General features: G+C 44.3%; 1 protein-coding gene across 1 annotated transcript in view; it reads right to left on the reverse strand.

Moving 5' to 3' along the window:
- The window catches only part of SPTLC1 (serine palmitoyltransferase long chain base subunit 1), a 36793-nt gene extending 21561 nt beyond the window's left edge, over positions 1 to 15232 (reverse strand). The window contains exons 1-5 of the mRNA XM_079995642.1: positions 15133 to 15232; positions 12604 to 12711; positions 8706 to 8800; positions 6553 to 6646; positions 3911 to 3983 (exon numbers count right to left, since the gene is read on the reverse strand). Coding sequence (XP_079851768.1) covers positions 3911 to 3983; positions 6553 to 6646; positions 8706 to 8800; positions 12604 to 12711; positions 15133 to 15195 — 433 coding nt within the window. The 5' untranslated portion in view covers positions 15196 to 15232. The remainder of the gene's footprint in view (positions 1 to 3910; positions 3984 to 6552; positions 6647 to 8705; positions 8801 to 12603; positions 12712 to 15132) is intronic.
- Positions 15233 to 22556: the final 7324 nt, after the last annotated feature.

The raw sequence follows: 22556 nt of genomic DNA on the forward strand, positions 1-22556 counted from the left end.
TGTGTCTGTGTCAGGGACTGGGCAGAGGAGAAATGGTGGAGTCTGCCTCCCCATCCTGCCCCTTCCAGGGAGGAGGAGGAAGAAGACGACAGTATAGATTTACAACAGGGGTTTGAGGAAGGTCACAGCTCAGAGGCAGATGAGGGGAAAAGTTGGGAAATCATGGGAGAGTCGGAACAACACCCGGCTGACACGTTGTCATTAGAAAGCATTCCAGACCCTCCATCTCCCAGAACCTGGCAAGCCTTAAAAGTGGGAGAGCAAAGAGCTCAAAGACAGAGGGCATGTAGCAGCATCCGTAGAGATGATGAGAACGACGAATGAGAAAGTGGGAGAGATTTGGGGGATGGGGGGTGGAGATTCACTCAGGACAACGCCATTATCCAAGAGGCTGGGGTCTATAGCCTCTCTCTGTAAAGATTCAAATAAAAAAGGAAAGCAAGAAACTTTTCCTTGTCTTTATACTTTCCTGGGCAAATAGCCGGGAGCCGGTGACAGCATCCTGACACTCTGATAGGATGAAACCTATTAGTTCAGACCATCTCTTTTCAATATCAAGAAAGTTGCCAGGATTAGAGTTACTGGGGAACTGGTAACAGGCCAGATTAATGAACCTTATCTCCCTATTTTTTCAGCTCAAAATCTCTCATTATCACATCGGGAGGGGGGCAGTTTGGACCCAATTTAGTGACCAACATTCCTAAGAGAATCTGCCGTTAAAATCCAAGGAAAAGGGGCAGGGCGTAAACCTTTCTCTTCTCGTATTCCTATGCACCCTACGTATTAAGCAGGAGCATGAGAAGATGACACATACACTGGAAAGAACAGCCAAACCTTCAGAGTAAGAAGTCTTTCACCATACTGAAAACCACATGGCTTTAAAATTAAGAAGTCAGGATATCTAGATGGGAATCTAGTCAAAACAACATCAGTTATGGTCATGGATAGTGTTTCGCCACAATCTTCCAGTAACAAGGAAGGTAAGAGAGAATTCTAGCACCACCACTGAAATGATTAAAAGGAGAAGGGAGCATGGAAGACATTGTTCTCATATGGTAAACTATCAAATCACAGTGCCCAAAATGCCGACGATAAGATGAACACTTTGCCTTGTGAAACCTGAACAGTCCCAAGTGGCTTCCTGGAAGCCGTTCCCAATCCTCTAGGTGAAAACACCAGCAAGTTAAGCAACTCGCACCAGAAAGTCAGACTATAGGGGAGATAAAGGAAAACGTTTAGGCTCACTGCACTGCTGTCTCTATAGTGCTCTGCAGAGACAGGAGAGGAATGTGAAACACCCTCACACTGTGATTAAATGCAGACTAGGAGCTTCACAGCAGGATTTGTATTACAAAAACCCTCCGCTTGAGGTCTGAATCCAAACCTCTTGATTACCACACAGATATAGTATGTTGGCAGTATCTACATTACTGTGTTCGCAAGCGGTCAAGATGTTTCAGCCAGAAATCAGACTGCCCCCTTGTGGCCTCTTTGGAAAGCTCAGTATTTAGTCTTTGCTTCAGCTCTGCCTATTATCCCTGTATGACATTTGAATAACCGCGAAAAGAAGCTGTGAAGCATTCTTGAAACAAGCTTAAGGCATCATCCAGCAATGTATTCTGCTCAAACAAGATAGATTCTGTAACCGATACACATGGGAGAATCTAACGAAGCTTCTGTAAATAATCGGCTGTAACGGTTTCATGACCCTGGAAAAAGCTGCAACTTCTACTGCAAGCAGAGATTGTGTGAAGGCTGTTGCTGTGAAAAAAAATCAGGAACTGATCTGGAAAGTTTAAGGGAAGCACAGGGGAAAAACAGAAGCTAGGATGCTGTTGCAACTGTCCTGCCCAGATGGGTCTGCCTTCAGGTCCAGTTGGTGTGGCCAGAGGCAGTCTGAGACTGGCCAGAGGCAAGTCATAGGAATTCTTTTTTAAAATTATGTCAAGGCAATAGCTGAATTCTTTAATGAAAAGCTTCACAGTTCCTATTTCTTGCTACTGGCATTACAGAATATTCAAAGACTAGGATTGCCAGTGGAAATCTGAGCAGCCCCTCAGACCAATGTGGAAGTAGCTCTAGGGTCCTGGATCAAGTTGTATTGGCATGGTTACAAAGTTGTGTTTCTGCATCTGTAGGCCGATGAATGGCTCTAGAGAATTAAGAAGCATTTAATTCTGAGTGAGAATTCCTCTTGCTTCTTTCAGGCATTACAATCCAATTGGGCTCTAGTTTATCCTAATTATAATACTTTGTTAAGTATTGTAGCTTCACTTTCACAAGATGCAAAAGTGATCTCTTTTCACTCAAAAAGTACAAAACTGCCCAGCAAAGTAAAGGTAAAGGTAAAGGTACCCCTGCCCGTACGGGCCAGTCTTGACAGACTCTGGGGTTGTGCGCCCATCTCACTTAAGAGGCCAGGGGCCAGCGCTGTCCGGAGACACTTCCGGGTCACGTGGCCAGCGTGACATCGCTGCTCTGGCAAGCCAGAGCCACACACGGAAACGCCTTTTTCCTTCCCACTGGTAAGCGGTCCCTATTTATCTACTTGCACCCGGAGGTGCTTTCGAACTGCTAGGTTGGCAGGCGCTGGGACCGAGCAGCGGGAGCGCACCCCGCTGCAGGGATTCGAACCGCCGACCTTTCGATCGGCAAGCCCTAGGCGCTGAGGCTTTAACCCACAGCGCCACCTGCGTCCCTTAATTGGGCTCTAGTTTATCCTAATTATAATACTTTGTTAAGTATTGTAGCTTCACTTTCACAAGATGCAAAAGTGATCTCTTTTCACTCAAAAAGTACAAAACTGCCCAGCAAAGTACTCTCCCTGAAAAGACTGAGTGTGCAACCATGGGTGTGCTTCTGGATGCAGACTAAAAGCTGCTTCTAACTTTTTATGGGGGCCAGCTCAAACTCATATGGATAATTCCGGTTTTGGAAATATCTTCTAAGCAGCAGCAGCAGCCAAAAAAAGAAGACAGAAATGTGGACTTTCCAGCAGTTACTCTTTGCCTTCAAATCCCTCCTGTGAACTCACTTTTTCTCTGATGTCTTTGGCAGAACCTCTTAGCTCTCATTTGCTACTGATGCAGTTCTGTACCTAGTTTCCCCGAGTGTAAAGCCCCTCAAACTCCGTGAGCAAACATGTGTATCTTGTGTGTGTGTGTGTATCTATATAAATATCTATATATCTCATCTTCCAAAGCAACCTCTATTTCGGACTTACAAATGGAAAGCGTAATACTGGTCAACAAAAGAGATTTAAAGACTGACTCAAGGCAAATCTTTAAAAAATGTAGTATAAGCACTGACAACTGGGAAACACTGGCCTGAGAGCGCTACAACTGGCAAACAGCCTTGACCAAAGGTGTCATGGGCTTTGAAGACGTTCAGACTCAAGACGAAAGGGAGAAACGTGCTAAGAGGAAGGCACGCTTGGCAAATCCACACCATGATCAACTCCTGCCTGGAAACCTATGTCCCCACTGTGGATGGATGTGTGGATCCAGAACTGGCCTCCACAGTCACTTACGGATTCACTGTTAAAACCGTGTTTATGGAAGACAATCTTACTCACTGAAGAAAAGGGGGAGGATTGAGCTGTAGTGTGTTCAACTGAACTGAATGGAAACTCCTTTTCTGTTTATGCTCAGTTTTAGCTTTCTTTCTGCCGCCTCCCCATGTCAAACTCTAGATTGTGTGCTTCTCAGGAAAGGGACCATGTGCTCTTGTTATTACTCCATGTGTGTGCATGTTAATGACACTATGCAAAAAAACCCCACAAGCTTAGATGCCAATTCATCTGAATGAGGAATACGTTAGCATTGGTTCCCATCTCCCAATTCCTTTATGTGACATCAACATTCAATTAGCTACCTTTAATGCTCAACTGGAAAAAACAGGTTATACGTACCAAAGGTTCCATAAAATCCCCTTGGGCCACAGGTGCCAACACCGTATTTTGTCAGAGAATTCTGGGCTGCATTCTTTGAATAAGCATAGCAGGAGAAGAGTTGTTAAGTACAGTTAGAAAAGAAATGATTTCTACAGTATTCAGAGAATCACAAAATTGACCACAAGGACCAGCATTGGATACGCCTATTGTTCCAGTCGCATTTTGCCACCGCGAGCCTCTATTGCATCAAGGTATCTCCACCCTGGGACGCAGGTGGCGCTGTGGGTTAAAGCCTCAGCGCCTAGGACTTGCCGATCGAAAGGTCCGCGGTTCGAATCCCTGCGGCGGGGTGCGCTCCCGCTGCTCGGTCCCAGCGCCTGCCAACCTAGCAGTTCGAAAGCACCTCCGGGTGCAAGTAGATAAATAGGGACCGCTTACCAGCGGGAAGGTAAACGGCGTTTCCGTGTGCGGCTCTGGCTCGCCAGAGCAGCGATGTCACGCTGGCCACGTGACCCGGAAGTGTCTCCGGACAGCGCTGGCCCCTGGCCTCTTAAGTGAGATGGGCGCACAACCCCAGAGTCTGTCAAGACTGGCCCGTACGGGCAGGGGTACCTTTACCTTTTATCTCCACCCTGGCCTGGCTGCAGTCCACTGATCTGCAGGGTGCAGCAGCAGCAAAAGACATGTCTTTTGCTACTGCTCTATCCCACAAAACACCTGATTCGCCCAGGTGCAGAGCAGCAGCAGCAGCAAAAGACTGTCTCTCAACACCCCCCACCCCCGCCACGCTGCTGGGAGAATCAGGTGTTTTATACCAATTTGTATAAAAAACTATTAACTGCTGATCTTAGAATGCTAAGTCAGGACACTTGATTAAAAAAAACAGGTTACATTTTTGTTTTTAATGGATTATTTTTGCTTATTTTAAATAAAAAGATAGTGTTTAAAACACCCACTTTTATTAATTGACCTGACTTAAAGGCTCTATCTGCACCTACTTCTTACAAAACACTTTTGCTTGCTGTATTGGGCACTTTAACATAGACAGCAATGCTTGTGTGATAATATAATGTCCCTTTATAATGTGGCTAGGGATATCAGACTGCCTTCAAAGAGGACCTACAAAGGCACTACGAAGCATCAGTGCTTTTGTGCTTCCTGTTGTGTCCTCTCCCCCCACCTTACTGTTTGCAAGGGATCACTTGCATCTCCCCTAGCAGGTTCTCTTCCACAAATATTCCTGTAGGGAAATTGGTGGGTAGGCTGCTTACTGTTGGAAAGGGCAGCGTCCTCATTATAGGATTCCCCTCTGTTGCTCTTGCCAGGTAGCTATGACACGTACATAGCTGTATTAAGAAATCCCTCCTAAACTATTACTTCTCTCATGTTATTAAACCTGCCTGGATTAAATGTGTGCCAAAATCTGGTTTTTAAAACAGAAAACTTTTAGTGTCTTTAAAAAAGAAATCCCTATATAAATAAAAAAATAGCATCTAGACATTCTGTTTTTGCACCTACAATTCCAGCCCCAGGAGCAATGTAGCTCCTAGCTTTTGTATCCCAGTTCCTAACACTGATGAGAACCATTTAGTCCAAATCCCAGCAATGCAAGCATCTTTGGCTAAACAAGGGGCACAAACTCATGACCCTGAAATTAAGAATCTCATGTTACTGAGCAGGGGTCGGCAAAGTTTTTGTGGCTTGGGCCAGTTCACGGTCCTGCAATAGCTGTGCACACGCTATTTCCGGCACTCCTTCTGGCGCAGAGGTGTGCACAGCTTCCCATTGGTTGCAGGAGCTTCCTGCAGCCAATGGGAAGCTGGCTAGCGTCGCAGAAGGTGGTCCCCGCTCTGCTCCATGCCCGGTTTAGTGAGGTGCACAGAAGCCAGCTGGGCGGGCGGCAGGGGTCCATGGATTGGTTAAACGACCTCCATGGGCCGCTTGTGGCCCATAGGCCTTAGGTTGCCGACCCCAGCTACGGAGCTATCCCTTGGGACATTCAATAGCTATTCCTTGGGACATTCAACAGTGTTAGTATTGGCACTTTCATGTCCCAGCGAGTACAGATGAATGCAACACAGTTGCCCTACAAACAAGATGCTAGACAAGGGTTTGAAAGCATACTGTATTTATTTACAGGTAGGTAGCCGTCTTGGTCTGCCGTAGTCAAAACAAAATAAAGAAATTCTTTCCAGTAGCACCTTAGAGACCAACTAAGTTTGTTACTGGTATGAGCTTTCGTGTATCTGAAGAACTGTGCATGCACACGAAAGCTCATACCAGTAACAAACTTAGTTGGTCTCTAAGGTGCTACTGGAAGGAATATATTTATTTAGATCTCTAAATCCAAGCAGGTCTGTTGCCAGGGGTTCATTACCTAAAAGGGAGGTTTTGCCTAGGATTCTCATGTAGACTTTTCAAGCACAATATGAACAGCAGTATTATAAAACTGTGGCACTGAGTTCAAGATTAAACTGCAGTTGCCCCTTTGGGCAACTTTAAACTATGGCTTAAAGTAAACAGCACTAACTGAATCTGGTATGCAAAGTATAGCACAGCGACAGGATGCTCCCTCCCTGCTTAATAAACCGTAGATTATTAAGGCAGGATTGTTACACCTGAGCCAATACCTACAGATGAGCAAAAGTGCAGGCACTTACCTTGACCCTTTCATTATCCAAAAGCCCAAGAAAATTAAATGACGCAAAGTTTATGCATTCCTTGCCATTCACGACAATGTTATGAATTGGAGGCCTGAAAAGAAAAGAAAATCAAACTTTTCTTAGCTTACTAATAATCCTAACTTTGTTTCAGGCACTTGGTAAGAGAACAGCGCTTTTAAAAATTCCGCACAACACTGTAAAGACAACTAATTTGAAAATACATATTGCAATGGTGGAAACTGTTCAGTCTTTCTGGTGCGGGGATTCCTTTTTTAGTATTTATATCACATTTCAAACAGCTGCATTCCTGTTGATGAAGCCATGCCTTTGAAGGTAAGGTAAAGGACTCCTGGATGGTTAAGTCCAGTCAAAGGCAGCTATGGGGTTGTGGCACTCGCACAGAATTTGGCATTTTCGGACGCTAACTACTTTCAAGAACCCATATCTGAAACTCTGGAACATGCAGTGGGGAGGAAAATTTAAGAGGGATCTTGGGAAACATAGAACTACCTTATGACAATCAGAAATTAAAACTGCTCTAGTTAAAGATCACTTTGCTTTCAATAGAGCTAAAATAAAGAGGTTTCTTACCTTTCATCAATGATCAAATATCTATTTACTTTTTTAATTTTATTACTGAACTACTACTGCAGGACATGCAAGGTAGAAAATAAATCTTTATGTCTAACTACTAGTTTTAGGATAACTTACTTTGGGGTCAACATTAACATTCAGAATATTATAGGTTTTGCTTCTTAACCGGGGTGTATGGGAGGCGGGTAGCGCTGTGGGTTAAACCACAGAGCCTAGGACTTGCCGATCAGAAGGTCGGCAGTTCGAATCCCCGCAACAGGGTGAGCTCCCGTCGCTTAGTCCCTTTTCCTGCCAACTTAGCAGTTCGAAAGCACGTCAAAGTGCAAGTAGATAAATAGGTACCACTCCGGCGGGAAGGTAAACAGCCTTTCCATGCGCTGCTCTGGTTCGCCAGAAGCGGTTTAGTCATGCTAGCCACATGACCCAGCCAATAAAGCGAGATGAGCGCCGCAACCCCAGAGTCAACCATGACTAGACCTAATGGTCAGGGGTCCCTTTACCTTTACCTTTATGGGGTGTTAGGGGAGGGGTGGTGAGAGACATGTTAGGCTCCTTCTGGGGTAGTTTGTCCACATTTGGTGCCCAACATGCACTCAGCTCTCACCTGTGGCTCCTCAAAGCTGTCAGAATGTGGCAGCAGCAACACCCTGGGAATGGCTTCGACTGGCCGGCTAAACCAGGTGAGAGTAGCCAATGGGTCTCAAACCCTTAGTGAGTTAGGAACTTCCCTTGCATGTGAAAACAGGCTCCAGCAAACTGAGTGGACGAGGCCAATAAACAGTGGGTTCAATGGTCAAGAAGGCGGTTTCTGGAAGAAAAACTCTGATCCTAAACCTCTGCTGCCTTGCAGGATATCTTTGGGAGAAGAAAAGGCGAAGGAGTAAACCCGACACAAATCCAGAGTGGAGTCCCTAAGACGGTTGGATGGCACCTTGTCCGCCTCCTTCCGGCAACTCCTACAGCCAAGCTTGTGCCAAACGTATTGCTTTCCTTTCCTTTGGACCACATCAGCGAGGCCGAGGGGGGGGCCTTGTCGCCTGGGCAGCCCAGGGCCCCCATACACACTGCCCAGGCTTGCATCCCAGAGAGATCACTTTGGTACTGCTAACACAGTGGTTTGCCTTCACTCTCGGAGGCGCATAGAAGCCAGCAACCATTTCTTAACCACTGAAATCTCCCCAGCTTAAAAAGTTTAGATTTGATGACAAGCTTTCACAATAACATTTCTGAAAAGTCACCAGGCAAGTCTCTAATATCAATTAAGCAGCTGAATGCCAACTAAGTGAACCAGACGCCAAGCATCTTCATGAGGGGTTTTTTTAAAAGAAAAAACAAAATTTTGTTGCGAGCTAAAAGTTCAATCCATTCTGTAACCTGGTTCTCAAAGTTTGCAAGAGAACAAATCACAATTTCCCCTGAAAGTAATCAAAGCTGCAATATTAAGCATACTAACTATGAAGCAAGCACCTTTGAAGTCAGGAGGACTGGCTTTCAAGTAAGCATGCAAGGGATTGGGCTGTTTAGTCAAACATGGAATTGATTTATTCTAGGATTACCCTGAAACAACATTGTAGTTGAGAGCTGGATGGTCTTTGGATACAGGAGGAACAAGTGGTTCTGGTTGCCATTCTTCAATCAACTCTTCCTTTTCCTAAAACAGAAAGAAGCCAAAATATTGGTTGTTAATAATTTTATTGAGAAAATCAGGAAGAGATTTTTGATCTAAGCAGATGGATTTTACATGCATATCTGGTAAGTTAAATGGATACAAAAATGTAATTCATTCATATTAATATGCTTCCCATTTTCTAATCCACATATGTATTTCATGTTCTATGCATGCCAGTTGGCACTGTAACTATTGCCACATTTTTGTTAGCGCTGGGAAAACATTTGATTATGCTGACATGTTTTTCCAAGAGCAATACAGACATTAAAAGGATCATTATGAAATTAATAGACTTCTCTGTACAGATGCACCAAGCAAGTCCACCCACCTGAATATTGGTTTTATTATCATCTTTATTTCTTCATTGTCCAGTATACCTGAAGGAGCGTCTTCACACCCATCATTCTGCCTAGACACTGAGGTCCAGTGCCGAGGGCCTTCTGCAAGTTCACTCGCTGCGAGAAGCCAAGTTACAGGGAACCAGGCAGAGGGCCTTCTCGGTAGTGGCACCTGCCCTGTGGAACACCTTCCCACCAGATGTGAAAGAGAAAAACGACTACCAGACTTTTATAAGACATCTGAAGGCAGCCCTGTTCAGGGAAGCTTTTAATGTTTAATATACTATTGTATTTTAATATTCTGTTGGAAGCTGCCCAGAGTGGCTGGGGAAACCCAGACAGATGGGTGGGGTATAAATAATAATAATAATAATAATAATAATAATAATAATAATTCCAAAAAGGCCTCAGGGCAACGTACTGCCTGGATACAGTGGTGGGATGGATGAGGGAAAGTAAGCAGAACTTGAATCCTGGAAACACACTATGGGTGAGTGGTTCTTGTGTCTGAGAAATTGGTCAAGTGCCTGGCCTGGGTGGGTCTGTACTCCCCCTGAAGGAGCAGGCAGGCTGTTTAGGGGTGCTTCTGGACCCAACTCTGACACAGGTGGCCCAAGATGTTTCAGTGGCTAGAATTCCTTTTATCAGCTGTGACTGGTGTGACAGCTAAAATCATGCCTGAAGTGGGACAGCTTCACTTCAGGCTTTGGTGATATCAAGAATGGATCACTGCAATGCACTCTATGTGAGGCTTCCTTTGCAGCAGGAAGATGCAGGTGAAGCAGAATACTGCGGCTGGCTGCTGACAGGTAAAAGGACCCCTGGACGGTTATGTCCAGTCAAAATCGACTATGGGCTGCGGCGCTCATCTCGCTTTTCAGGCTGAGGGAGCTGGTGTTTCTCCACAGACAGTTTTCTGGGTCATGTGGCAAGCAGGACTAAACCGCTTCCAGCACAACGGGACACCGTGATGAATGCCAGAGAACACGGAAATGGCGCTCACCTTCCCGCTGCAGCAGTACCTATTGATCTACTTGCACTGGCGTGCTTTCGAACTGCTAGGTTGGCAGAAACTGGGACAGAGCAATATAGACATGAAAGTGGAAATGATTCATTTTGTTGTTGCTATAACATGAACACAAGTTATACTTAGAATGCCCCATCTCACTTGTGAGCAAGTAGTCATTACTATTCATTACGCTAAAGGAAAAGCAGAGATGAAAGCTTCCCAGGGGCTAAGAAACATCATTAGGTCTCTGAGGTACTTTTAGTTCCTTCTATTTCAATGCTAACTCCTGCTTTCAAACGAGTAAGATAGATAAATATAGCATTTACCCTAGATCTCACTAACCACAAAGCAGTCATGAATGCCCTACCTTTTCCAACCTATTTAATACCACAAACTGTAATAACCACTAAATTAGATGGTGTTTTTTTTTAAAAAAAAACCTGCATCGTGAACAATTATTTCACAATGGATGCTTAACATTAGAGGCACGCTACCCCTGAACATTCTGTACTGAAGTCAACTTCATATCATGCTTGTGAGCTTTCCAGAGATACCTGGCTGGCTACTGTTGGAAACAGATGAAAGACTAGATGGACCTTTGGCAAAGGATCTTTATGCAGTTAAAGAGAGAAAAAGCATACTGCCTCGCAAATCTCCCCGTCAAACGAAAAACAAATCGCAGAACAATGTGTGTAAGAAGACTATCTATTCCTAAACAGCTGCATGGACCCAACCATAGTAGCATCTACTTCGAGGGATGGGGCCTTCTAGATGTTGCTGAACTACAACTCCCATCATCCTTTGCCACGCTAACGGGGGCTGTTTTGAGTTGGAGTCCAAAAACATCTAGAGCAGACATGTACAACCGGGTGACAGCAAACGACAGGTGGATCTCCAGGCTATTGTGGTCAATTGCGGGATCGTATTCGATCACCAAATATGAAACAAAGGGGAATGGAATATTCCCCTGCCTGCCCCCTCGCTGTATTCCTCTGTCATGTCCTATGTGCTGTCCCCTGGTGCTGTGTCCAATTGCTGCTGTAGCTGTGAAAGCTATCATGTCATGCATTGACGTTTGAGTGTTGTAAGTAGCTATTGCTGCGGACTTAAGTAATATCGAATTAAAACATTCTCAACAACCCTGGTAGTCTCTCCTTCCCAAAAAAGCTCAAAAAAATGACAGTGGGTAGATCACTCCCAGTGTTATTTTACTGGGAGTAGATCACAGTCCCTAGAGTTGGACGTTCCTGATCTAGAGGTTAAAGGTAAAGGGACTCTGGTGTTGTTAGCTGCCTTGACTCTTGGAAAGGTGAACTAAGCATATTTTAAAATAAAAAGCAAATTGCATCTCCACTTTGTTATGAGTGACAGCTGTGAAGAAACTAGTCGTCTGGATCAGTAAAGAAAAGGTAGAGCATTTTCCAGCCATTTTGCCATCATATCTGTTCTCCTGTGGAAAACTGCTGTACGACACACAGGGTTATTAAACTGGGCAATCACCTTTCAGAATAACTTTGGTATCAGGTGGGGAACTTGATCCAGCCAGTCTTGTCATTATAACCCCTCCCATTCTGCAACCCAACATGGTTCAGCCATGACTATCACCTTGCATTACAATGACATAATGGCTTGAAATAAACCTGTTTACTCCTAATGCTGATCAGCTGATTGTTAGGTTTTGGGAAGTAATGTGCACTGGGCTTCACAAGTGCCACCAATCAATGGACTTTTAGATCTTCCAAAGCCCTGGGTACAGAAGTGCTGCCAATCAGCTGATCAGTAGAACTTGCCAAGGTAAGCACATAGCACCACTTTCAAAGAGTAATTGTCAGAGGAACTTTTTTTTTTTTTTGCTACACAGAAACCAACATCACTTTTTAAAACAGCACCCCTAAATACCACAACTTATTTAACAGGTTTGGAGCCAGAGAAAAACATGGGCTGTGGGTGTCCTAAACAGCACCCCACACAGTGTGTCTGTCAGCCACAACCTCCCTGCTTATGCAATCGTACTTCTCTAGAGCCAAGTCATTAGTAATACGAATTAACTTAACATAGTCCATAATCAAGCAGGGTTGGGGGTTTTTTGGGGAGACTTTAGGAAAAACAATTACACTTGTATATACAACTATGATTAGACACGGCCCCCTCTTCTCTCCCCCCCCTTCTATCTTCCTACCTCTCTTCTCCCCCAATCTAATATTGTATACATTAAAGTTTCATGTAAAATACAAGTGATATGTAAAAGGGACTTTATGATCTGAAAACAGAGGTGATGTATGTACTTTTGTAACCCAAGAAAATCTTTAATAAAACACATTATTTTTTAAAAAAACGATGATTAGACTGAAGTGCTTATTTCAAGCATTATAGCTATTAATCATACTGACTTTTAGTTTTTTGTCAGAGCATATTGAGACTATTTTGGAACATCAAACCTTAGGTGTGAGGTCAGATCGCTCCTGAAGCTTGTACGTCTTGGAGAAAAGAAGTCTGATTATCCATAGGATTAGAATACCTTCCAAAATAAGATGGTAAGTTGGAGCCTGGAAAGTAAACAAAAATACCAGCTGCACATTAATCATTGCTCTAAGTTTGCCATCTCTTTAAAAGTGTACAAGTTAAATTCACCACTTTTTGCTGTTTTAACCAAACTTGTAACCTGACTGAAATGTTTAGGAAGCCCAGCACTGCCCAATCGGAAGGTTTCAAAAGAGAAAATGGACAAAAGCTGGATTTATTCTCTTGGATCCAATAACACAGCCTTGTAAACAAGCCTGCAAAGGTTAGGAACTCCCCTCCTCTGCACTGAACATGGAAATTCAGGGCACTAGGCAAAAGAGAATACCTTCTCCCAAGAAGGTTGCTGTTGGAGACAGTGGTCCATTCTTTCTCCACTTGTTGATGGTATGGAACTGCTGGCTGCCAAACAAGTTCTTACATTTCCTAATAGGCAACTTTATGCAACTGGTATAGCTCAGAACAAGTGTTCTATACACTTAGCTATGTCTCCATACACAGAGTATCTTTCTTACTTAAGATCTCTACTCTCCCATTAGAGCTGTGTTAAGTGGACATGTTGTAGACACACAGGATCTTCAAAGAGTTCAACAGTCTCTTCTCTGGGAAGTTTGCTTCAACAAGCATCAGGTCAATGGGTTTGAACAGAATAGGTACACACCACTCCCTTAGAAGCATAGGCCAAAAGGTTAATCTGCTCCCTCAAAGTGCCGCATCCATGCTGTTTCCATCCTCTAGCATTACTTAGAACTATAAATCATGTGGTTAGATTTCTGAACTTACCACTCACCTACAGAAGTATAACTATGCCAGGCCAACCAAACTGCTCTGCCAATCCAAATTAAAAGATGTAGTCTCTGAATACAGACAGCGCTAGAAACATGGTACAGTCATACCTCGGGTTACAGATGCTTTGGTTATGCGTTTCCAGGTTAAGGACGCGCCAAAACCCAGAAGTACCAGAAAGGGTTACTTCCGGGTTTTGGTGCTTGCGCATGCGAATAAGCACTAAATTGCGACCCGCTCGTGCGCAGACGCAGCACTGCAGGTTGCAAAGGTGCCTCCCACATGGATCACGTTCGGAACTCGAGCGTCCACTGTATTATGGGTAAGCCAACCAATGGCAATGGGATTTTGTACTAGGTATTAAGACTACCCAATGCAGCACTGTCTGTTCTGACTGAAAGCCAGAAGGCTTGGGAGATGAGCTCTGTCACCAACCCATGCTATAAACAAACAGAAGCCTATTCATTTAAAACATAATGTCCTTCATCAAAACTGATTTCAGAGTGGCTTATTAGGTTAAAAAATACAAATAATAAAAAAGTAAGCCAGGAAATAAAAATTAAGAATACTTAAATGTATGTAAACTACTTTAAGACACCTGAATAAGAAGGTGTTTGTTTGCCTAAAGCAAAGAAATAAGTCCATGTTGGAGGACTGGGAATTAATTCAGCAGAGCGTTCTAGACAGACACCCACTAAATGATAACCAAGATTATGCACATTTACCCCATATTTATAAGCGAAACTTACAAACAGAACCTATACGTTTGCTCAGAATTCAATGGTGCTCATGCCTAAATAACCCTTATAACTGCAATATTTAATGACACCTTCTGATATCTTGATGGGAGCTATGGGGTGGGAACGCAAAGCCATCTAAATCCTGTTTGCCCCACAGCAGGAAACAGGAATAAGAATAATGTGGCACACACACACAATTTGAATGGGAACTCCCCTGAACTTTGGGGACCCAACTCCCTTAATAATAATAATAAGATGAAGAAGAAGAAGAAGAAGAAGAAGAAGAAGAAGAATGTGGCACAGACACACACCATTTGAATGGGAATTCCCCTGAACTTTGGGGGCCCAGCTCCCTCAATAATAATAAAAATAATAATACTTATGTTGCACAGACACACACCATTTGAATGGGAATTCCCCTGAATTTTGGGGACCCAGCTCCCTCAATAACAATAATAATAATGTGGCACAGACACACACAATTTGAATGGGAACTCCCCTGAACTTTGGGGACCCAACTCCCTTAATAATAATAATGTTGCACAGACACACCGTCTGAAAGGGAATGCCCCTCAACTTTGGAGGCCCGTCCCCCTCACATTTTTATTTTCTTGGGAGGGGGGGCTGCGAAGGGAACTCTGCCCCTTGTGGTTAGCCCCTATGCGTCCTCCCGACGGCCAGGCGCGGCGACCCCTCCCCCCCCCGCCCCCGGGCCCCTCCCCCGGGCAGCCACCCTCCTCCCGCCCCCCCACCCCGACCTCAGCCTCCCTCTTCGGTCGTGGGGGCGGACCAGGAAGGGACCCCCGCCGGCCCCTGCTCCTTCCCCGACCCCTCGGGAAGCCTCCAGCCTCTCCTCGCTCCGTTCCGCGGAGCCCTGCGGCCACCCCCCCCCCGGCCACCCACCTCGAGGGGCCCGCTCACCTCATAGAAGGCCTGGACCATCTCGACCAGCACCCACTGCTGCCCCGCGCCCTCCGCCGCCATCGCCGAGAGATGCTTCCGGGTCCCGGCGCGCGCCGCGACGTCACGCCGCGTGCGGGGGCGGGGCTGGGAGACCGGGGCGGACGCGCCCGTCGCCCCGCCCCCTTTTAACCCCTTCCACTCCCCGGAGGAGACTGCCTGGTAGAGACGAGGAGGAGGAGGAGGCGCAGGTGGAGGCGGCGGGTCTTTTCTCTCTCTCTCTCTCTCTCTCTCTCTCTCACACACACACACACACACACACACACAAAACTTACGTAAATAAAATATTGGAAGGGTTGCAAAGATGCCCCATCCCATAGGATCGGTCGCAAGATGCAGAATAGTGGAAGCGTTGCAAGGACGCCCCACCCTATAGGATTGGTTGCAAGATGCAGAATATTGGAAGGGTTGCAAGGATGCCCCACCCCATAGGATCTAAGGGTTGCAAAGATGCCCCACGCCATAGGATCGGTCACAAGATGCAGCAGTGCACGCACACCATTGGAATGGCAATGCCGTTTCTTAATTTACAAAAATAGGTGCATTATCTCTTTTTTTCAAGTTGTGCTTTCTACGGAACAGTTTCAATTGTTGTGAGACGTGTGTTGCATTAGATTCAGCAGGGCTTACTCTCAGGTAAGTGCAGCTGCAGCCTTTGTGACCCAAGTTTTGGGTCCTTTTTTAGGTTCAGGATGTCACTGATTTACACTCACCCCCACGCCACCCCTCACAATATTTGAAAATGTACACTTTGTACTTTGTACACAAATTGGCCGGGAAATTCATTCTCGGTGTCTTTTATCAATTTATTTAAAGAACAACAAACTGGTGATTGCTTTAACTTTTGGATATGTGGTGATTTGAATCATGAGGATGAATTAGAAGATCTGCCGAGTCTTGAATGAGTCTTGCTTTGGAATTGAGGACTTCATTAGATTTTCCTCTGCCTTTTCATTTTATTTTGTTCCAAGAGCTTGTTAGAGATAATGTGTAAGCGTGGTCAGCTCCCTAAAAATAGGTCAGCAACTCTGGGGTTCCCCCCCCCTTAAAAAAGGTGGAGAACTCGGGGGGGGGGCACCGGAGGGATCTTTGAACCACGGCGCCAGATATGCTTAAGACCGCCTTCCGTCTGATCTCCAGTAGTTCTCTTAAACCTCCATCGCAAAGCTATCGCTGCCTCCTTATTATTTTAAGAGGATGGTTCCAACTTGTGTTCTCACATTTTTTCAATGGGCCCTGGATGGTGCTGTCCTATTGGTTCAAAACGCAGCCGGCATTAAGTGGTGTAGGACACAAAGCTTGCTGTGAAAGAACGAGAACAAGAGCATCATAATTCACAAGAATTACTTGCGAGTTGCAGTTCAGCACCATCTGGAGGGTCAAACGTTCCCCACATGGCCTCACCTGATTCTAAATGGTCTCTGTTTACTCTTTTATACAGCAACTTGAATTCACAGCACTTCGTGTAGAAACATAAAGGGGTTCATGAGTCTTTGCCACATGAAGCTTCCAGGAGATCATTTAGCAGTATGTTTTGGATTGAGCCAGGGGAGGTTGCAGGATCGCCTAAATCAGGGTTTCCCAAACTTGAGTCTACAGCTGTTTTTGGACTACAGCTCCTATCATCGCTAGCTAGGAAGACCAGTGTGGTCAGGAAAGATGGGAACTGTAGCCCCAAAACAGCTGGAGACCCAAGCTTTGGGAAACCCTGGCCTAAATTGTGGACCAGATGTGACATCAGATACTTCTTCCAAAATGACATCAGAGTATATAGGTATAAGCTGTCCCTCTCCAGCTGCAATCCCAACAATCTCTTCCAACCACTGGCATGGCTATGAGTTATGGTCCCAATGGGAGCCCTCTCCCCTCTGGATTTGATGCGGTTTCTAAGTACACATTTAGCATCATGCTCTAGTTTGGACCCTGAGTTATTAATATTTATTATTATTATTATTTATTGAATTTATATACCACCCTATAACTGGAGGTCTCAGGGCGGTTCACAAAACAAGATCAACATATAAAACCACAATATATATAATCAAAATAAAAACAGGTTACCTCTATTATTATTACAGTGGTACCTCGGGTTACAGATGCTTCAGGTTACATACTCTGCTAACCCAGAAATAGTACCTCGGGTTAAGAACTTTGCTTCAGGATGAGAAAGGAAATTGTGCGGTGGCAGCGGGAGGCCCCATTAGCTAAATTGGTGCTTCAGGTTAAGAACAGTTTCAGGTTAAGAACAGACCTCCAGAACGAATTAAGTTCTTAACCCAAGGTACCACTGTATTATTATTATTATTATTACTACTACTACTATTATTATTACTATTATTACTATGCCACCCATCTGACATCATCATCATCATCATTATTATTATTATTATTATTATTTTGCCACCCACTCTGGGCAGCTTCCAACGAGGTAAAACACAATTCAAGCAGACAAAATCTATGCATGGATATGTGGGAGTCACATGCCTACGATAAGGGAAGAAAGGAGGAGAACCAGCTTCAGTTCTGCACTTCTTGTTCTTCCTGCTACAATCTAGAGAAGAAGGTATTTTGCTCATCTCATTGACATTTCCTTTATTGGCTCACATGGTGGGCTTAGCCCAGAACTGCGGCCTGAGGAATCAGTGAGTCAACACCTAACCAAAGTGATTCAATATTCTCTCCTCCTATTTCTCTTCTGGAAAATGGCGAGAAACAAATATTACAAAACGCTCAAGTTGCAATTGTTTGTATGGTCATGTTTGCAACACCGACATTGACATATTTCCTAGGAAGTAGGTGCCTATGAGCCCAGGGGTACTTTACTTCTGTGTAAATCTGCAATCCTAATCCCGTTTACCTGCAACTGTCACAGAATTCAATATGACTTAATTAATGGCTGTGGTAGCAGAACAACCCATAAATGCGAAGTTACTTATACATTGAGGGCAAGTGAGAAATTGTATGAATTAATTCTGAGTAGATATGGTTAGGACTGACTAAGAAATGACTGTGTTAAGCAGCATTTTAATTAGGAATAATTTAAAGCAAAGCAAAATAACTTGTTTATTAAGAGGACTTTGGGCACACCCAGAAGGGATTGCTGATTTTGCCTGGTCCCCTAGAACACCTTGAAGAGAGGCACATTCTTAAATTGGGAAAAATAAGGATGGGCAGTGGAAGCATAATAATGCAAATCTACAGCTGCTTTGCTACCTGTGTTTTGAAAGAGTGGCCCGTCCCACTCTTTCCGTTCACCTGTGCAGTATTTCCTAAGAGAAGGGCGTGGCAGCTAAAAAAGCCAATGCAATTCTGGGCTGCATCAATAGGAGTATAGCATCTAGATCAAGGGAAGTAATAGTGCCACTGTATTCTGCTCTGGTCAGACCTCACCTGGAGTACTGTGTCCGGTTCTGGGCACCACAGTTCAAGAAGGACACTGACAAACTGGAACATGTCCAGAGGAGGGCAACCAAAATGGTCAAAGGCCTGGAAACGATGCCTTATGAGGAACGGCTAAGAGAGCTGGGCATGTTTAGCCTGGAGAAGAGGTTAAGGGGTGATATGATAGCCATCTTCAAATATATAAAAGGATGTCACATAGAGGAGGGAGAAAGGTTGTTTTCTGCTGCTCCAGAGAAGCGGACACGGAGCAATGGTTCCAAACTACAAGAAAGAAGATTCCACCTAAACATTAGGAAGAACTTCCTGACAGTAAGAGCTGTTCAACAGTGGAATTTGCTGCCAAGGAGTGTGGTGGAGTCTCCTTCTTTGGAGGTCTTTAAGCAGAGGCTTGACAACCATATGTCAGGAGTGCTCTGATGGTGTTTCCTGCTTGGCAGGGGGTTGGACTCGATGGCCCTTGTGGTCTCTTCCAACTCTATGATTCTATGATTCTATGATTCTAAGGGTAAAAGTGGGACCAATGCTACCATCCCGGTTGTGATAAATTACCCGTGTAACCACTCTGCACGCAACTCCCAGCACTTTATGAAACACTATTTGCCACAACACCAGATGGGAAGCAAATTGTACGGAAGGGAGGGGGGGGGAGTGAAGTAATAATGCTTTTCAGCTGGTGGCCACGGGCAAAGCAAGTAGAAAAACAGGACTTCAGTTTTGTACTTTCAGCCACACCCTTCTTTAGCGTGTCCTGGATTGCATTTTCGGTAAACACCAACCAGAATAAATAATGCATGCTCCAATTTACATAATCCTATGGGTCTTGGGGTGTGAGTGTGTCATAGTCTCCCAGTTTTATTATTTTGTTATAACTTGCAAAGAGCAGCGTGAAAAAGGAGTAGCAGTGAAATAATAGCAGAGAAAGGTTTTGAGAATACAGAAAAGTAGTTCACTGAAAGGGGGAATAAGGGGGTGTAACAGGTTTAAGGAAACCAGGTAATAATGATGATGATGATGTTTTATTTATATCCTGCCCTTCCCAGCCAAGACTGGGCTCAGGGCGGCTAACACCAGGTACAGTGGTACCTCAGGTTAAGTACTTAATTCGTTTCGGAGGTCCGTTCTTAACCTGAAACTGTTCTTAACCTAAATCTCCACTTTAGCTAATGGGGCCTCCTGCTGCCGCTGCGCCGTCAGAGCACGATTTCTGTTCTCATCCTGAAGCAAAGTTCTTAACCCGAGGTAATATTTCTGGGTTAGCGGAGTCTGTAACTTGAGGCGTATGTAACCTGAAGCGTATGTAACCCGAGGTACCACTGTATAAAACAATTGATTAAAATACAACTTAAAAACAAGATTACAATAGAACATTAAAATTCAGCTCAGCCTCATTTCAGTAGAAACTCAAATCAAAAACTTCACCAAGGCCAACTATCCAGACTGGTCCTACGTGGGCCAGAAAAAAGCCAGGGAAGTCCCCAAATAGGAGATCAGAGGGGGAAATTCGGAGAGAGCGTTCCACTATGACCATTGCAGAGTTGGCATAAAGAAGGAAATCAAAGGAGCTTCATTACCATGTGACCTTGAAATTCTGGATTCCCCCTCCCAAAAAAAACCTGATGCCAAAGTTTTGTGCTGCGAACCCCACTTTTCGTGCTGCCCCCTGCCACCAGGTAATTGGCCCAGCAAATCAGGATCACAGGTTAATTCCCCCAAATCTAACCTTGTCCGATGGACTCCAAACAAGTGTTGCAGTTTTGTGCCACAAGCCCCACGTTGATGAAGCTGATCAAAGGAGTTGGCCAAAAAGAGAAAGCTTGAGGATGGGGATAGATAGAAAGATAATGAGCACTAGGACTGAAATCCCACAAGACTAATCTCCGGAGAAGGAGAGAAAAGGGAAAACCAAACAAGCAGTGAGTGGGGAAATATGAATGAGCTAAAAAGGGTCTGACAGTCACTTGTCAAGCAGAAGGGAATGATAGAAGAGCATGAAAAGAGGAGGCAAAGGCTGAAAATGGCACCTTTTATTTATTTGCTCAATTTATATTTCTCATTTCCTCCAAGGAGCTCAAGGCAGTATACATTCCCCCTTATTATTTATCTTCACAACAACCCTGTGGCTAGCCTGAGAGATGGTGACAGGCCCATGAAGACCCAATGAGCTTCATGGCTGATGGAGGACTTTGAGCCCTGGTCCCCCAGGTCCTAGTCCAACCCCCTAACCACTACACCACACTACCTTTCCAGTTGGGGTGAGATGGGGAGAAAAGCTCCTCCCCCCCTTCAGAACGGAGACTATGGGGGGGAGGAAAGACAATGCATATACTATGATCTCAGTGGAAGAGGTTCTGCCTTGAAGGAGGGATGAGAGTGTGGTTCGAATACCCTCCAGGTTCCATTTCAGGTCTTTTCTTCTTCCAGTTGTGTGCTTGCATACGAAAGCAGAAGTGCAGGAGTCTTGAACCCCATCGTTCAACCCAGACACTGAGGTCCAGTTCCGAGGGCTTTCTGGCGGTTACCTCACTGCGAGAAGCGAAGTTACAGGGAACCAGGCAGAGGGCCTTCTCGGTAGTGGCGCCCGCCCTGTGGAACGCCCTCCCATCAAATGTCAAGGAAATAAGCAACTATATGACTTTTAGAAGACATTTGAAGGCAGCCCTGTTTAGGGAAGTTTTAAATGACTGATGTTTTAATGAATTTTTAATCTTTCATTGGAAGCCGCCCAAAGTGGCTGGGGAAACCCAGCCAGATGGGCGGGGTATTAATAATAATAATAATAATAATAATAATAATAATAATAATAATTATTGAGCCCTAGGCTGAAATTAACAGAATCTGGATATTAAGCAAGTCAAGGCTATATTTCTTCAGCCTAGCAATAAGGCATGAACCAGACTACCCTGAATGTTTGACTACAAACATTTTTTGGTATTCATATTTTATTGAAAAGGTTTCCATTATAAAGAAATAAAGCAATACAAAGAAAATAAAAGCAAAAATACAAACATAAGGATAACCCACAAGCATTGTATAAAGAAACTGTAAGGTTGTTCTTTTCCTGGAGAGAACTTTGACGTTCAGCGCCACCAATTTTACAGAATAAAAGGTCCTAGGAGTTAGCAGTACAGTATATATTTCTACAGTACTGGAATGCCAGCGCACAGTCTCAGGTTTTTCCCATGGTGCCAAAATACTCTGTGATTTTCAATGCTGTATAGTTGTTTAAAATCTGAGGTCCGCAGAGCTGATGCTGAAACCACCAGACCATCCTTGATAGCCTTAAAACCCATTTGTCAACTAGAAAAATGTTAAACAGTTGATCCCACCGTCTTGCTGAAGTTCATAAGGGCATTGCTGTGTTTACAGATCATGTAATCCAGACCAGAAGGCAAACAGGAATTCCTTCTACTTATGGGTAAAACATGCGTGGAGGTGATGGCAGAACACTTCGAGCCTGACAGGCATAGCCACAACAATTTTGAATGCTGAGAAAATAAGAGATTTTCATTGTCTCCGGTCTTGGGAAATACAGGAGTCATCCTTAGTAAGGTCTGAGCAATGAGTTATGGATTTGATGCCAGAAGTACGCACTGCCCAATAAAATACATAGATCTAGTGTGTTGCCATAGATCTGCATCACTCCATTGCAAAAATACCTTGAACTCTTTGTAACTGTGGGACTATTTGTAATTAATTTGGGCAGGGTGAGTTTGCTTGCTCAATTTGCAGTTTACTGTATACTAAATATGCATATGTGGAAATGATTCACAGGCAAGTCGTATCCCTCTACTGTGTCAGGAAAGGGAAACAATAATTGTTTCAACAATAAGCAAATCTTGGGTCCAGATAAGTATTTGCAGCCTTTTCTGCCTCTAAAAAGCCTCTCTGAAGGTCTATGGGCCTCCCCAGAATAGTTTGTAATGTAGCATGGAACGTTCCTACATAGAAATTGTCTTCAAAAAAGGTACATTACAAAATTAGTT

Source organism: Podarcis cretensis, assembly GCF_951804945.1.
Source record: "Podarcis cretensis genome assembly, chromosome: 11".
Lineage (NCBI taxonomy): Eukaryota > Metazoa > Chordata > Lepidosauria > Squamata > Lacertidae > Podarcis > Podarcis cretensis.